The sequence below is a fragment of the Anguilla anguilla genome, chromosome 2, assembly GCF_013347855.1.
Source record: "Anguilla anguilla isolate fAngAng1 chromosome 2, fAngAng1.pri, whole genome shotgun sequence".
Classification (NCBI taxonomy): domain Eukaryota; kingdom Metazoa; phylum Chordata; class Actinopteri; order Anguilliformes; family Anguillidae; genus Anguilla; species Anguilla anguilla.
In genome coordinates this window covers 12,510,637-12,527,132 of record NC_049202.1, presented here as the reverse complement: position 1 = coordinate 12,527,132, position 16,496 = coordinate 12,510,637, and the positions used below count along the sequence as shown (strand labels likewise).

The window sequence follows — 16,496 nt, the reverse complement described above, 5'->3', positions numbered from 1 at the left end:
CTGTGACCTCCATATTTCATCCCGGGACAAGCAGAGTGGATTTTTTTTCTTCTTTTTACTGCAAAGGTATAAGAAAGGTGAAATGCGTGTTCCGTGCTCTCCGCAGCCCGGCGCAGTATCTAGCTGCTTGGATGAGGCCATGTTTCCGGCTGTTTCTGAGGGCTGAGGTGATGAGGAATATCAGTTTGTGTAGTTGTGTTAAAGCTGGCATCCAGCTGTGTTTAGGTCACGAATGATGTCAGAGAGAATCAGTGTCTAGCCATTTTTTTTGGCAGACTGGATGAGCACAGCAGTCTCAAATGGGTCAGGAGAGGAAATATCGACAACCCCCCCCCCCCCCCCCATCTCCTCTGTGAGGGGAAGCAGGTTTCCAGGAGATAGATAGACACCTTAGAAAGGATCCAAAAGTTTGTAGATCACGAACCCTGTCAGTATAAAATGAGAGAGATACTATATTTTAATAACAGAGCACAAGAAGAGTCCGGTAGGAGTTTTCAACTGTACTTCTGCACCCTGGCTCAGGGTAGCGTATTGGGAAAAGAATCCTCTGAGCTCACTGACATCCAGTGAGGAGTCAGTAGAGGAGCAACTATTGCATTGCGCCCAGCACAGGTAACTATTGTAAAAAAAAATAATAATAATTTTGTTTTGAGAGGGATAATCAGTGATTCAAAATTGGAGAAAAATGAGGCCACGCAGAGGTTGAACAGTCACATGCTGAAAAATAAAACGCTGCTAGAAGCTCATTGTGAGAAATAACCACCATCGACGCCATCGGCTTCTCACACGGGAGGCTGCCAGCAGCTCGGCTGCTAACTGTGTCAGGATAGCAGATGGGTCCCTCCTGATCTCAGCCCTCCGATGAGCGGCACAGAAGTGTCACTGCCGCGCTCTCAGAGGCCGCCCCAATAAAGGCACTGCAATTTGGGGCCGGCGGTAATTTCGGCCTATCGTCTTACACGCTGCCCGTGAAAGACAAAAAAAAAAAAAAAGGTCAAAACTCATTGCGGCGCGGCGATATTTTCAGAACCGGTGGCGGACATAAATCCTTGTCTCTGGAACCACCGGTTGAATCTGCGGTTGCTGAGAAAGGCGAGGGCCGTTCTTCCCTCTGTATGCGCAGGGCTCGCCCTCTGATGTGTGTGACAGGGCCCTCTTTATCGTTGGCGAGTCGCTTCTTATCAGCGCCTTTATTTAGCGGGATCGTTTCCTCCCGTCGGCGTGTCCCGGCTTGACCCCCGCGCCGCGCGCATCCTCATTTCCCTCACGTTCCCGCCGCGGAAACGCGCAAACATCTCGCCGGGCCTCCGCAGCGCCAGCTCCCATTATTTATGTGCTCTGATGTTTCTGCCCAGATCAGTAGCGCCGCAGCAGTGAGCTCATGAAGATCGAGGCCTCGTCCCTCAGGAATTCCCCGTCGTGCCTGTGGCCAAAACGGCACCGGCTCGATCGTCTCCGCGGCGATCGCAGTAAGCGCGGTTTTACCAGCAACTCTAAAGCCCTAAACCTGCAAAATCGGCTCTTGGGAATAACCCAAAAAACCAGCGGCTTTGAACTGGTCCTGTGGTCGAGAGCCTGGCATGTTGCGGTGCCCAACTGCACAGGAGAGAGTGCGCAGTCTTCGAGAGGATAAATATTTTATCACCGGTGCTCGAGCGCGGCTGGAAGGAACGATGTCTTGTGGTGTAACGCACTTCATTCTGGCACATCTTCATGCCCCTAAAGAAGTCTGCAGATGAGTTATTTAATGGAAGTCAGTAGACAAACCTTTTTAAGCCGGGGATTTGTCCTGTTCTTAAGTAGCTTAGCATCTCAAGAGAGAAGAGGACAAGCAGAGAAACAGTAAGCTGGTGTGCATACCTGCTGAAAAAAAACACACAGAGAAACGGTTCATTACGTTGCCACAATTAGCTGCAGGGTTCCATTACATTACATTACATTACATTATAGGCATTTAGCAGACGCTCTTATCCAGAGCGACTTACACAACTTTCCCTCTGTGAAGAGTCATATCGAACAGCACTCCTAAAGTACCACCATGCAAAGAAGCTCGCCTTCACAGATATAACTTCCAAATATACCCGCCCCCAGCAAGCCCCTCTAACTGGCTGTCAGCAATGTCAATGTCCTTCCACAGCAGGAGGAGGTGCTGGAGGTCAAGCCACAGCAATGTCAGAAAGACAGAGCAAGATGGGACTCCCTCAGCCACAAAAGCCTGTGCCATCAGGACACTGACAACCCAGAGTTTGAGCGCCTCCTCTGGCCAGTCCCTGTCCTGCACTCCCTCCCTACAGTCAATACGACCTTGGGTGTAGACCAGGCCCCAGCATATTTGTAGTTAAACAGTACTCATTTTCACTTTACTTACAAACTTGTTCATAAAATGTATTAACATGACAAAGGAATTGTTAAAAGGCGCTGAAAAACGCAAAGACAAACTTTGCAGAGGGAAAATACACGGCCCAGTTTCCCTCCATTTCATATTTTCCTCTGTGGATTTAATCAGCTTGTTAAAGCTCTTTATTTTTATACATAATACGTCTGCTCTTTCCCATGGAAGGGACTTGCCTGGCCTGTGGTTTTCCTGCTTTCCTCCACAGTAAATATTTTCAGAATGCATTCATTACAGTGAGTCTGTTTATTAGAGAAGAGCGCCAGGCTTTGCCATATTACAACGACCACTTTACAGGCTAATGCAGAAAAGTAGAGAAGAAAAATCTCAACAGCATTTCCTAATACCTTATTTTGGCCTGTACTTGTAACTATTAATCTTTTAAAATGCATAAAAAATAATGTACTGAAGTCAGTATTTCTCTCTGTAAAATTACTAGGGACAACCTGGTTTTAGAAACCCAAGCAGTTTTCACTATGGAACACACACACACACACACACACACACACACATATAAGAAACAGAAATACTGAGCCAAAAATATTGCAGAGGGCAGCACAAATGAATAGTTCATGCTTTTTAAAAAAATGTGCCAGCAGATTTCAGACTGCTGAATTCTTCGCCCGGCAACGCGTCTCAGCTGCTCCGCGGATGTAAAAAGTCTGCAGTGAGGCAAAACAATCACAACAGATTAGAAGCGAGAACATCGCCAGGGGTCACTTTGAAACATATTTAATGGACTGTGCCGAAGCCGAATAAAAATAGGCCGTGATGATTAAGAGAGGCGGCGAGACGCTCCCGTCAGGGTCCGCGTTACCGTGACGATATCGCCCGCGAAACGGGAACAGCACGACTTCAAAAAAAAAAAAAGAAAAAAAAAAAAGGCGGGAGCGAACGGGGAGGAAAGGGTCATTTCTGACACGTGTGCCTTGGTGCAGAACATTTCACAGTACAGTTTTTATTCGCTGATAATTTACTTAAGCCTACGGAGCAGAACACAGGGGCCTTTGAGTTGAAGTGGCAGTGCTCTGCTAGTGGAATGAAAAAAAACAACACACAAAAAAAAAAAAACGCTGCTGTGTTCAGGTTCATCTCTCCCATTGTCCTTTCCCCCGGTCACATGCTGATACAGTCATTCCTGGTTAATGACTGGCAGCGTAGACTAAAAATATATCCCATTCTGCCAGTTTGGAAGCTGCACTTTATTAGTGCAGTCTTTGCCAGCTAGAGATCAGAGCGGACTGCCAAAGGGTTGGAGTGCAACGACAATAACTGTGTTTGGCCAGCAGGGGGGGTGCGGTGCTCAAACTGCGGCGGAAGCTCTCCACAGCCTACAGCCCCAAGGCTCTACTGCAAACATGCAGGCTGATTATTCTCTTGGTTTAACATTCCATTCATACAAACCGCTCCCAGCTTGCTCTCTGCACCCCAGCTTGTGTTGTATTTTTCAAGCAAGTCAGGGGGGTAAAGGTGAATGCGCATACCTCTCCCGTCTTCAAAGGCGAAAGTCAAAGCAGAGTGCTTACACTTCAAGATGTGCTCCGGTTAAAAATAGCTCATTTCCGTTTTAGTGATCCATAGTACACGCTATAACATTATTGCAAACCAGACTGAACTGAGAGGCAGAACAATTCCTGCTGCTGTGCTTGTGATATTGAAAGGACAAGATCACAGCCTGTTCAAGGTTGCAGCCCCCCTCCCCCCACCCCACAACACAACACACCACACACACGTACACCCCCCCTACACTCTTAGACAGGATTCACTTAATTCATTTTCAATTGATTTTTAAATTGACCTTGATTTATTTCCCTAGTTTACAAGAGATTTAAACAAGAGATTCGGAAGGCAGCGTTTAGACAACGTTCACACAACGTTTCGCTCAGGTTTTGACAGCAATTGTAAGGAAGATGAATTGCGGGAAGCGGTAATGAGGGAAAAGCTTCTAAGGCTTTTCTATGGCTGTCGATATAAAAAATACACAACTAATGTGCATGCACTGCAACATCTGACTCTGCTTCTCGGTCATGGTTACGGTAGGGAACACTCATCTGGGTTCCAGTTAAAAAAAGGCAATCTTCAGGGTATTTTTAGTGACGGCAGATGACTTGTATAAATAACTACTTAGGGGTAATCCTGCACTGTGGGTAACTTCAGTATGGGGAAAGTTCTGACATCTCACTTACTGCACACATCAAACCAAAAGGCGTCACTGCCAGAGCCCTCTTCAGACAGTACCTGGAAGGAAGCATTGACGTCAATATTTTTTCTGCATTTCTGTCGTGCATCTGTAGCACAGGAGTGACCTTTAATAAAAAATAAAAAAAAAAAAAAAAAAAAAAAACACAAGATAAGACATTCAACCACATACATCCTCAGGTTTTCTTGTAATTGCAGTTTTGGTGAGCACTGAGCAGAGCGGTGTACACAGCATACAGGTTTTCTGGGTCACTATGCATGATGTTTTCTTTATGTGAGAACAAAATGAAAGCACATTTCCAATGAATAGGTCAGCCACAAGTATTACTATGTTTGCAGTTGCGTTGATTTGGGGATGTCGAACATCTGGAATAGTCAGGAATACCACTTTGTCCCATCTCTTCCTTTGCAAGAACAAATGCAGCAAATGTCTGTGCTTTGCTCCTGCATCTGCTTACAGTACATCTTTGTGTTAGCGAACATCATTAGGTAGGTGAGCTGATGCTATTATTTATTCAAACAATAGGGGGTGTAGTCAACCAATGCTCCAAAGCACACAAGTAGCCTGTTCATAATTAAACATTTTTCCATCTGTAGCTCCAACTGAACACAAGTCTGCTATTTATTAATTGGTGCAGTGGATTGGTATTTCCAGTGCTACACTTAAAGCTCCAATATTCCCTTACTGTGGCCAAGCCATCAGCATGAATTCAAGTGCATCCCTGATTAAGAAATTTCTCTGCAGCAGCAGGAGAGTGCAACAGGGTAGTATATCACTGCTGAGTGAAAACACGCTGAAGTAGGTAGTAAAATATTTTAATTAAATATACAGTGGATCAGAAAGTACAAAATATTTTGTCAGCTATGTGATTGGAGACCTAATGGGACATGGTATCAAAAAGCATCTCAAAGAAGTACAATTTGGAAACACAAAGTACAAAACAGACAAACCGAGTGTTTATAATTGGCTCAGTACTCGTAAGTGTAGCGTTGTGAACCTATAATAGCAAGGTCACTCGGTATCATTAAAACAAAACTACGTAGCGTTATCAGCTCAGGTTTTACTATGTACAAACGTAATAACACAAGGCTAGAGGAGGCCCGAGAAAGGTGTACAACATTTACAACAAAGACCGCAAAAAATGAAAAAGAAAAATACGCATTTAACTGGTAAACAGATTTGTGTTTCGAAAGCCCTGACAGTAGAACTTTAACCCCTTCAGCACGGTTGGATACGACAATCTTACACTGAGAGGCTCTTTAAGTGCTCCCGACAAACATTCTAATTATAGGGCCCAGAAATTCCCCGTGCTCATTACAGTTAGAATGAACATTGTAAACTAGACCAGATGTGCTCCAACTCAGGCCTTTGAACGTGTGGTCTAGTACAGTACCCATGCGAAGATTAATTTCTCTTTACTGAAGCACAATGTAAAGTAACAACATTCGACCAGTAACACAGGCCTCTCTGTTCATACACTATACTAAGCATAGTACAACATAATGTGTGTTAATGGGGCCTTCACGATTAAAGGAAACCCAGATGTTTTTGCTTTAAACAAAACCTGAAGAATCGTGCTCATCCACTTGTTAAATAGTTAACCGCCAAATGTAAAAGGCACAAAACTTGCAAGGGAGAAATGAACTGAACACAATTTTATATCTTCATATCTAATATTTATGGTTGACTGTGACCAAAGTATTCACAATACCTTCAAGGGTAACAATAGTTTTTTTTTTTTGGGAGTCATGTGTAACCACTATTGAATGCAGTTTAAATTGGAGATACTGCAGCCTTGTTATGGTGCATATAAAACAGTTTTATTACTCTTTAAAAAAAAGTTACATAGCAACCTTGAGTGTTACTCCAAGCATTTTTGGAGTGAATACATTTCTTCAGTTCATATTTAGTCTTCACCAATGACACATTAATAAAGATTGCTCCATACTAGATTTTCATTCTCACTGCCTTCAACACTCCCCCCCCACCCTCACTCCCCCATCCCCTCCCCAAATCCTTTGTGCAAAAATAATTACATAAGCCTTTGTTTTCACTGTTGGCAACCATTTTCAAAATTGCATTATGCGTCATTCCATTACATACCCTTTCCATTGATTGCTGTCATCGCTACGTCTTTTTCCTCCATTGCAAACAAATTCAGAGCAACTGGCCTTGTGATTATTGAGAGTCTATGGGGAAGGGGGGGGGTATGGTTTGTGTGCTTCACTACAGTTAAGTGCTCCTTAAAAGAATCATAGTTTTAAATATATTTTCCGGTGAAGGCTTAAAACTGTGGTTGCGGCTCCTGAATTTGTCTTCTGAGAAAAGGAATAAAAGTCTTACATCCGCACCAAAAAACAAAAAGCCAGTTTCGGCTTCCGAGTAGTCCTGGGCATTGCACTTCTGTCACACAAGAACAAACCCCAACCCTTTGTTATCTGAAGTTCAGAGCGGTCAGAAATTACAGTAGCCAGTGAATAGGATACAAAATGTTGTAATATTTTTGTTTTTTTTACTATTTACAAACTCCATAGTCCTACATTTAACAAATGTATTTAACATCATCCTGGTAAACAACAAAGTCCTCTGTGTCACATGACAACCTGTGAAGGAGGGCTGGAAACAGTGATTGAAAACAGCATGTGAATGCCACTTCACATTGTATCACTGAATTTGAAGATTTCCTTCAAGGAGAGAGTCCTGCCTGTATCTACACAAAACTGCTCTGTTATACTGCAACGTTCAGGTCCAGGCGATTGCCTTCAATGGCATTAAGTCACTAATGATAACCCATGTCGGCTTGAAATGAACTCCAGACTGCAGATCTACAATTAAATAAAAAGAAATGCACAATAAGGAATAATATTAAAATGCAGATTGAATGCTTTTTTCCGATAGTAAACCTTGATTATAACAACTCCTTTGACAGTGTTCCATAACAATTCATCATAGTGTTTCAAAAATAAGTGAAAACCCAGGATCTGTTGAAATTGCACCGTGAATTGCATTGATTTGTCACGTGACTCGTGTTATCCTTTGGATAGCCAGCGCTGTGACGGGAGCCCTCGCGCCGAGCCCTCCCACGCTGCGTCCGTGACCTTTGCCCTTTGACCCCAGACTCAACAGCAACTGACACTGTGATGCCCGAGTTGGCCCACGTTCAGAGTAATGTGCAAAATTTATAAAACGTGACGTGGCAAAAAAAAAAAAAACTTAGAAATGGTGCACAAATAATAAGGTATTGTTCCCAGATTCAAGCACCTTCAAGGTCTTCTGCTATTTGTTTAAGGTCTATAGCGCGGCCATGCTTGCGGGACACAGAAAAGAACAGGGGAGGAGCTGCTTTGCTTTGCACTGCATTGCTACAGGGAATGACAGACCGGCTGGCCTAGGACAGTTTGGTGCTGGGGTGTACGGAGGGCAGCTGGGAGGGGCTGAACGCGGGCTGGTGGTTGAGGGCAGACATGGGGTAGAGGCTGTGGTGCAGGAGGTCCCCGTACGAGGCTCCCCCCGCGGGGTGGCGGTAGAGGGGGGGAGGGCCCGCCGTGGAGGCCAGCAGCTGTCTCTGCATCATGAAGGAATGGATGGCGAAGGGGGGCATGAGAGGGGAGAGGACCCCCTGATTCTTCAAGTACTGCAGCGGGTAGGAGTACCCGGGCGGGAGGGGGGAGCCCAGGCTGTCGCACACGTCCTGCACCTGGGACAGGAAGGCCCCGGGGTAGAGCCCGGGGAAGATGGGCGCGTGCAGGGGGAACTTGTGGCCGTCGGCGTAGCTGTTGACGTGCACGCCGTGCGCGGGCTCCGCCGGCTTCATGCCCTCGCCCTCGGGGTCGGGGGTCCGGGCGTGGCCCGCCGCGTCCTTGGCCGAGTGCATGGGCGTCACCACCCGGATCTTCTTCTCCGGAGGCCCGCCGGGCTCCTCCGGGCTCCTTTTGAGGGGCCGGGCGGTGCACACGTTCTGGGGGCCGCTCTTGGCCCCCAGGATGGGCCGGGGCATCTCCTCCGCCTTGTACCCCGCGACGTCCTCCCCCCGCCCGTTCTGGAGCTTGGCTCCAGCCCTGGGCGGGGGGTCGGCGGGTTTTTTCGGGGCAGACATGGTCATGGGCGGGACGCGGCAGGCTCTGGGGTGGTAGTCCAGGCCGGAGGGCTGGCCGTTGCCAGTCTGAAAGAGCGGGGGGGCGCCCAAGTCCTGCTGGGCCATGGAATGGGACGCCCTGCACGCCGAGGGCTTGGGAAGGGGCAGTCTGTGGGGGGGCGGCTTGGGGAGGCTCAAGTCCGTCGGCTGGTCGTCCGGTGACCTCTCTCCGGGGCCCGCCTTGCCGTTTTGGCACAGCTGAGCGCCGTAACTCAGGCCGTGGTTTTCGGGGTACTTGGCGGGGGGGAAGCCCGGAACCCTCTCGCCGTCTTGGCAAAAGGGCGCCTCCCGGCTCAGGTACGAGGTGAGCTGCTCCTTGCTCAGGTGGTGCTCCGTCTGCCGGTACAGGCTGTGCAGGTGGGGCGAGGAGTAGAAGTCGCACAGGAAGCTGGGCGCCGGGGAGGGGCGCGCCACCTTCCTCTCCGCGCCCTCGTGGGGGTCGGCCCTCAGCAGGTAGGGGTCCCCGGCCGGGCAGGGCTGGGGGTGGGGCTGGGGCGGGGTGTGGGCGGGGTCGCAGGCTTCGCCCGGGGCCTTCCTCTCCTCCGCCCCTCGCGGCTTGAAGCTCTGCGCGTGCTGGATCACCGACGGCCGGTTGACCATCGGGGGCTCCGCTCCGGGCCCCAGGGGCCCCGCGGTGCCGTTCGGCTCCTCCGGGCCGCCGTTCGCACACTTCCTGTTGATTAGCGGCGGGGGCGGGCCGAAGGAGTAATTGTTGGGCAGGGCGGTGCCGCTGACCTGGGACAGCATCTTCTTCTTGGCCAGGGGGGACATGATTCCGGGGTTGCCCCTGGGGTACAGCGCCGGGGGGTACCCGAAACAAGCCTCGTCCCTGCCGGGGGCGTCCTTTTTCTCCGAGGGCGGGTCCCGGGGCGGGAGGGCCGGCGGGGGCCTCTGTTTCAGGGTGGGCAGCACCAGACCCACCTGGTTATGGGTCTCAGTATTTCCGGCGGCTTCTGCGCTGCCCGCGGCGTACCCCGCCCCGGGCTCGGAGGCGTCGTCCTGCGCAGGGCAGGAGTGCGGCGGTTTGGGAGCGGTGGGCTCGGCGTCGACCCCCTCCAGGAGCTCAGCCGGGGGCGGGGGGTCTCCGAGGACCCGCTCGGGGGGGGCCGTTCTCCCAGGGCGGGGCGCGGTGCGGCGGTTTCTCTGGGACGGCCTCCTCTTTCACAGTGAGCTGGAGCTCCTCTTCGTCCTCCTCTCCGCTGCTGCTCTTCCTCTCCTCTTTCAGCGCCTCCTGCTCCCGTTCGGAGGCCTCGCTGCTCATCTCCTCATCAGGAACCTGCAGCCAGACACACGGACAGAATGGTCAGCCAGACACACGGACAGCCTGGTCAGCCAGACACACGGACAGCCTGGTCACCCAGACACACAGACAGCCTGGTCACCCAGACACACAGACAGCCTGGTCAGCCAGACACACGGACAGCACGATCAGACAGACACACAGACAGCACGGTCAGACAGACACACGGACAGCCTGGTCACTGGAAGATCCTGCTGTACAGACAGGAACACAGACCGCCCCGTCTCCAAAGACAAAGCAAGCCATCCGCACAAAGGGTCCCTCGTCGTAAAAGTGACTGAGCTGGAGAGTGACAGCCTCGTTTGGGAAAACAAACCGGGCTGCATTATGAACAAGTGGCCCGACATCAAAGCGTCTGAGCTCAGCTATGCGGAGCGCAGGCAGTTGACAAACAGATGGCTCGGGTGTTAGAAACACCAGCGCTAAGCTGCAAGCTTAACCTTGCCTACAGCGGTTGACACGGGCCCACGCTTTATTCTCTTTTCAAACAAAAAAACCCACCGGAGATCAAAAAAAAAAAAAAGAAGAAAAAAAAAGGTTGCGCAACTCCTGCTGGACCAGTTCCTGCATTGTGAAGCTGAACGAATTAATTCAGAATCCCAGTAAGTGCGGGTATTTTTCTTCACACAGCAAACACAGTCACGCATGCGCTGCTCGATATATCTGCTTTGGCCTTTGCGAAGCATCATGTGACAGTTGCTGTTGAAATCGGACATCACATGTCTTCAATGAAAACAAGACACTGAAATTCTATGCTTAGAAAAGAGCAGCCTCTTAATTCCTAGCTGGGTCTTCTGACTTTTTTCCATTTCATTTTCCACCTACAGGAAGGATTTTATTTAAATGACCTTATTTTGCCCTCAAGATCTTCAAATTTGGAGGTGCATGTGCATGTTATGTATATATGCGATATACACAACTCTTTTTTTTCCATTTCACACTTGTAAGTGTTAAAATCAGACAGCGATGTTTTGTGGTAATGACGCTTGTGCGCAAATTTCCTGCCTCTCCGCCCATTGTTCGGCGGCTGACCTCTGACCCCTGAGGTCACAGCCGAGCCGGGCTCGCGGCTCTGGGGAGTGACAGGCCTTTTCAGGTTTGTTGACACTCTCTTGCAACTTGCTGGGACACATTGTCCGGGCGCCTTTTAGTGCCTGGTGACTAGCAGTCCATATTATGCCGCCCTAATGGGGTGTGACTGGCTGCTGGCAATGCGGGCATCACTCAAGGGCCTAGAATTGTCTTCGGCTTGGACGCAATGAGTGAATTAACACTGCTTACACGTTGCGCTTCTTAACGAAAACCACCTCCTCTCCTGTCTATATCGTCTGTCAGTATTCCACCGACGTTGAATTGTTGAGACAGTTCCTCGTATTTGAACGTCCATCTGACAAACGCAGAACATTGGTGTAGTGTCTTCGACCCACCCCTCCCCTCCCCCCCCCCCCCCCACAATCCTTTTCTCCACTTAATACATCTCATTTCTCAAACAGCACACCATTTCATTTGCTCCTTACAATGTACAATCAATTATCTCAAGAGGCTTTCAAATTAGAGAACATACCAGACAGATGAGCTCGGCATGCCACTGGAAAACTCGTCAGCCCTTACAACAGGCCTCTTTGTTTCCGACGCACAACCTATTATTCATTTCATGCATTGCGGGAATTAATATGTGCTATGTAGCTGTTCTAAAATGTGTCTAAATTTGACACTCTGCGAGAACACTGAAAAGGCCTTTTCATCTCCTCTGTAATCATTTGGTTATTCATGGGAAAATAACTCCATTTTCATTCCCTTTCAGGGCTGTGTTGTTTTTTTTTCTTTCTCTCCCCTATTTACGCCTAACTACAGACACTCGCAAATCACCATGGATTTATTGGCTTTTGAGGGTAAAAATAGCCCGTGGTTCATGAAAGAGCAAAAATATGGCATCGCTTCGGTTTCCACACAACAGACGATGTGATTTGATACAAAGCGTTTCTGCGGGAACCGCGATCTCGTCCTGCTTTGCGGAGGGTAAAATATTTGTTGATAATAATAAATCTGCCGTCGTGTTTTGAACTGATTTCAGCGAAAGGTTACTGGAAGGCACACCCAGAGCACAACAATTGCTTTCCGAGACTAAACAGCTTAAAAACAGGCCAAACGGTAAAAAAAAAAAAACTGTTAGGAGTCGCTGGAGCGGAGAAAGTACATTATATTTACCGCGCAGTGAAGTGGTTACAGCCTCTATTCAGGCTAAAATAATTATGTTAAAAACAGCTGCTCTTGACAACACTATTCTGGAAAGGACTCTGACAGCTGATTTGTTAAATAAAGAAAGGCACCCTCTCTAGAGCGGGCTGTCGTGTTGTGCGTGTAGAGCGGGGGTGGGGCTCTGTGTTTGTTTGAGGGCAGAGAGCGTTTCGGGGCCGTGCTGAGGTGAGCGAGGGCGTCGGCGACTGACCGGCGAGACGTCCAGGTCTTTCGCGGCGGCGTCCTTCTCGTTCTTGGGCTTGTGGTTTTGTTCCTCTTTGGGCCGCTTCGCCGCCGCCGCCACCTTTGTCTTGTTTCCCCCCTCCTGGGCTCCGGCCTCCTGTTTTCGGGGTTTGGCGGGGGGGAGGGGCTTGTCCTCCTCCCCTTTAGTATATCGCTCGTACGGGAGGATGAGTCTGAGGAGCGAGAGAGAGGAACAGGTGAAAACTTTGGCCCGAATTCCGACATCCCACCCACCCCTTGAAGTCCAGTGACTACCCCCCCCACCGTAGCCTTTATCATATTCCAGGAAATACAGTCATTCCTGGGCAAGGCATCACAGACCACTTACTGTCTAGACGACTTAATTCCAAGCCTGCATTTGAATATTTTTTCTCTTAATCTGACATATATATACATCTACCTGATTAGAATGATACAATCATACCTCTCCATAAAAGGAAAGATTAAATTAATCTGCTGCCAGCCAAACCTCAAATGTAGCAAGTTGGAAAGGAGGTGACACGCATGCTTGCACGCTTGCACGCACGCACACACGCACGCACGCACACACACACACGCCTCTTTAGCACTGGAGCATGGATAGATAGCGAAAATGCACTCGATCCTAATTAAAAGCATTTCAGATCACAGCAGCTGATCCCAGGAAGGCTGCTCCCCTTGTGTACCCCATATTAACAACATCTAAATCTATTCTCTCAGATAGCCATCTTCTGGGGACTAGAGAGAGAGAGAAAAAAAGACATGAGAGAGAGAGAGAAGAGAGGAGAGAGAGATCTTCCACGCCATTAGGTTTTTTTTTCTTTGTTGGAAGCTAACTGAACACACAGAGACATTTCTACTCTAATCTGTTTTGTTCCACATTTGTGATAGGGACCCCCTGATACAGAGATGGTAATTGGAAGGGATATATTTGGGCTGTAATCGCACTTTCTGCTCTAGTGGTTTGGAGTTTTTATAATGTGTTTTGTGTGATTAATGAGTCACGGTGGGAATCATCTGAGGCATGCTGAATTATAAATATTAACTGTGCTGCAGCGGACTGAGTCAAAACATTTCGCAGATCACAATTCGTGAATGCAAGCAGAACAGAAATAACAGAGGGATGCGTTCTACAGGGGGACATACAAAACAAGACAGCTGTATTTAATTACCGGGAATCTAGCACCCTACCCCCCTACCCCAACCCTCCCGCCCCCCCGTCTCTTCCCACATCCCTGTTTACTTTTTTTTTTAAAGATCTCGGGGACTATCTTGAGAACACCGGGCGATTTCCTCTATTTTCGATGAGTTTAATCGACGTCAGAGATCGCCCACCCCCTCCGCGCCGAACGCAGCAGCGCCGTCGAGTAAAGCGGCCCGCACTGAGCATGCTCGGGCAGGGCGAGCGCGGGGAAGCATGAATAAAGCTACGCTGGCTCGGATTTGGCAGCCAGCCAGCGGCGGAGCTAAGCAGGAGCCCAGAGGGAACATTCATCTTCAGATCCCATTACCAAAAGAGTTTAAACATGTTACAGCTGCTAAAACTGGAAAACGCTCGCGCTACGAAGTCGAATCAAAATAGCGGCGCAGCTGCCAAATACCTGATTCCCACTGTAATGTTTCGGTTCGTGTTTACATAACGAGAGCACAATAATGCACACAATAGCTTATCTTGCTCATAGCTAATCCTCTGCAATCTTTAAGTCCGGGGCTAAGTGTGTATGTTTTTCAGAAACCCCTCGTCCTTGCCTCCCGTGTTTACGCAAGTTTTACGATTGCCCTTGTTTAGTTACATGGAACGGCAAACATAACTTTTCGACCTTCCATTTTCTCTTTTTGATGTTTCAGGCGGTAATTGACATCAGATGTAGTTTAATATTTCTTTGTGTGTGTGTGTGTGTGTGCCTTTATTTTACTGAGTGCTGAAATAAAACTGGATACAGTCTTTATAGCAAGTCGACCAGTCAGGAGAACAGAAAAGGCCTACATCATTCTTTCCATATTACCATGTATGGACATAACTGCTCCCTTTCCTTTCAGGGGAAAAAAAACCTTGGCAAATATAATTTATCTCTTTGCAAATTAGGTAGAGTGGCATATTTCCTTTCAGAGGAAAAAAATGCTTTTAAGAGTTCAAGTGGGTCTGTGAGATTTTAAATTTTTTGTTATTTTTTCACTGAGTTCTGCAGCTGGCACATAGACTGCAGTATAACTACATTTCATACAGCTGGTCAAAGGCCCAGAGCCAAAAGCAGGAAATCTGCAATTAAATGTTCCTTTATGACGGCGAGAGGGAGGGAGACTGACTGAGAGAAAAAGAATGAGAGACAAAGAAACAACAAGAAAGGGAAAAGGGAGTGGGTGTTGATAGAAAAGGGCAAACCACTAAAATAATTTCCACTTAATTTGCTTCAAATAAATAAATAAATAACCAATAAATAAAAAATGATTATCAGGAAAAACCAACAAAGGCAAAAAAGGATACCATGTACAGTATGTCACAGTAAGATGATGATCTTAATTTAAACTCACTTCGGGATGCAAAAAATAAGTTAAATTTAACTGCCCACACTGTTCCACCATCTACAGTACATTTCCTTGCTGAGGTGTAGCACAGGCAGACCCACCCACAGGATGTGACTTCTTTTCCCACCCATTTAACAGTTAGTACCATCCCTGAAGTGACTGATTATATCTCCAAACACAAGAGAAACCTTACCGCTCACACCAAACCATAAACTACGAGCAACCGTAGGCTGACATGCCAAATTCCTGCGTCACATCAGCTTGTGCTAGCTGTTCCGGTGAGCAACTACTACAAAGGGAAAAAAAACACTTCAAATATTGAGTTTCACTTCTCCAGTTTTGAAAGAGCTGCAATATATTTTATGATACCAGGCCTCTTTGACGAAAACTGTAATATTTATCTTCTCACTCAAAACTTATAGCAAAGCTCCACAAGCCTGTGAAAGAATTCATGGCAATCTGAGCTCTTAATATAAAAAAAATCCCGCTTTTCCAAATAGCCAGGCCACAGCTGAGAGAAAAACCATCTGTAATCAAAACTGGGAAAGTTATTTAAAGTACCCTATTGCAACACGCTGACAACACGGGTTCACTTTTAGGCCAGATAAACATGTTGCTCTGCCATTCAGTGGATTCACGTGTTTTACCAGAGGGCAGGCCCACTGCTGGTGCGGCACTTCACTACAGGATATGAGTGTTTATATAAAGACATCTCAGTTTCTAACCACCGCGTCTGCGAGCTCAGCTGCACCTGCACGCTCACAAAACGACGGTACGCTCACCGACCACTGAAACCGGAAGAGGAATACAAGCCTCCCCAAACTCCCCATACAGTAGGTTGCACAACAAGTGCTATAAACTGCGCGTTCGTTTCGCGGATCAGACTCAGTTCATACCTCCAAAACAGAGCTCCAGGAAAGGGCAGAGGAACGGTTCGAGCGAGCGAACGGCGGCTCGGACGAAGTCAAAACATTCGGCCAGGGTGACATCTGCGGGGGCACGGGCTGAGGTCACTTTGAGCCGCCTGTTTCGGTCAGAGATCACCTCTGACCATCTGACCAGAACAAAGCATTGTTTATGCCCTTTGCTTTCACTCCTCGGGGCAATAAATCATTTCCCCCCATTATTACAAGTATTTCTCAACTGGGAAGGTTTAAAAGCTAGCCATATAAATAAATAGCCAATTTGATTTGGCTATTTGCCTTCACATTTAAAAAAAAATCTTACTGATAAATTCATTCAGTAATTGTTTTCACAAATTCATTCTCACAACAATTTTACATAATCTACATACCAATTTTTTTAGGGCCAGGTTAAACCAGTTTGAAATTAAATACAAAGGTCCAGTATCATAGAATAACTGCAGTACAGTACCAACTCATCCTTGTATTGTTCTATAAAATGCACTTAAAACTATTAGTACTACTGAATTATTATATGCTATCACTTATCACACAAATCTTGTGCAAATGAGCTTATTTGC

The 16,496-nt window shown here is 47.6% G+C and overlaps 1 protein-coding gene across 1 annotated transcript in view; it reads right to left on the bottom strand.

The window, feature by feature from the left end:
- Positions 1-5,391: 5,391 nt before the first annotated feature.
- arid5b (AT-rich interaction domain 5B) overlaps positions 5,392-16,496 on the bottom strand; it is a 66,519-nt gene continuing 55,414 nt past the window's right edge. Inside the window, 3 exon segments of the mRNA XM_035405561.1 lie at positions 5,392-9,828; positions 9,830-10,003; positions 12,477-12,681. Coding sequence (XP_035261452.1) covers positions 7,981-9,828; positions 9,830-10,003; positions 12,477-12,681 — 2,227 coding nt within the window. The 3' untranslated portion in view covers positions 5,392-7,980.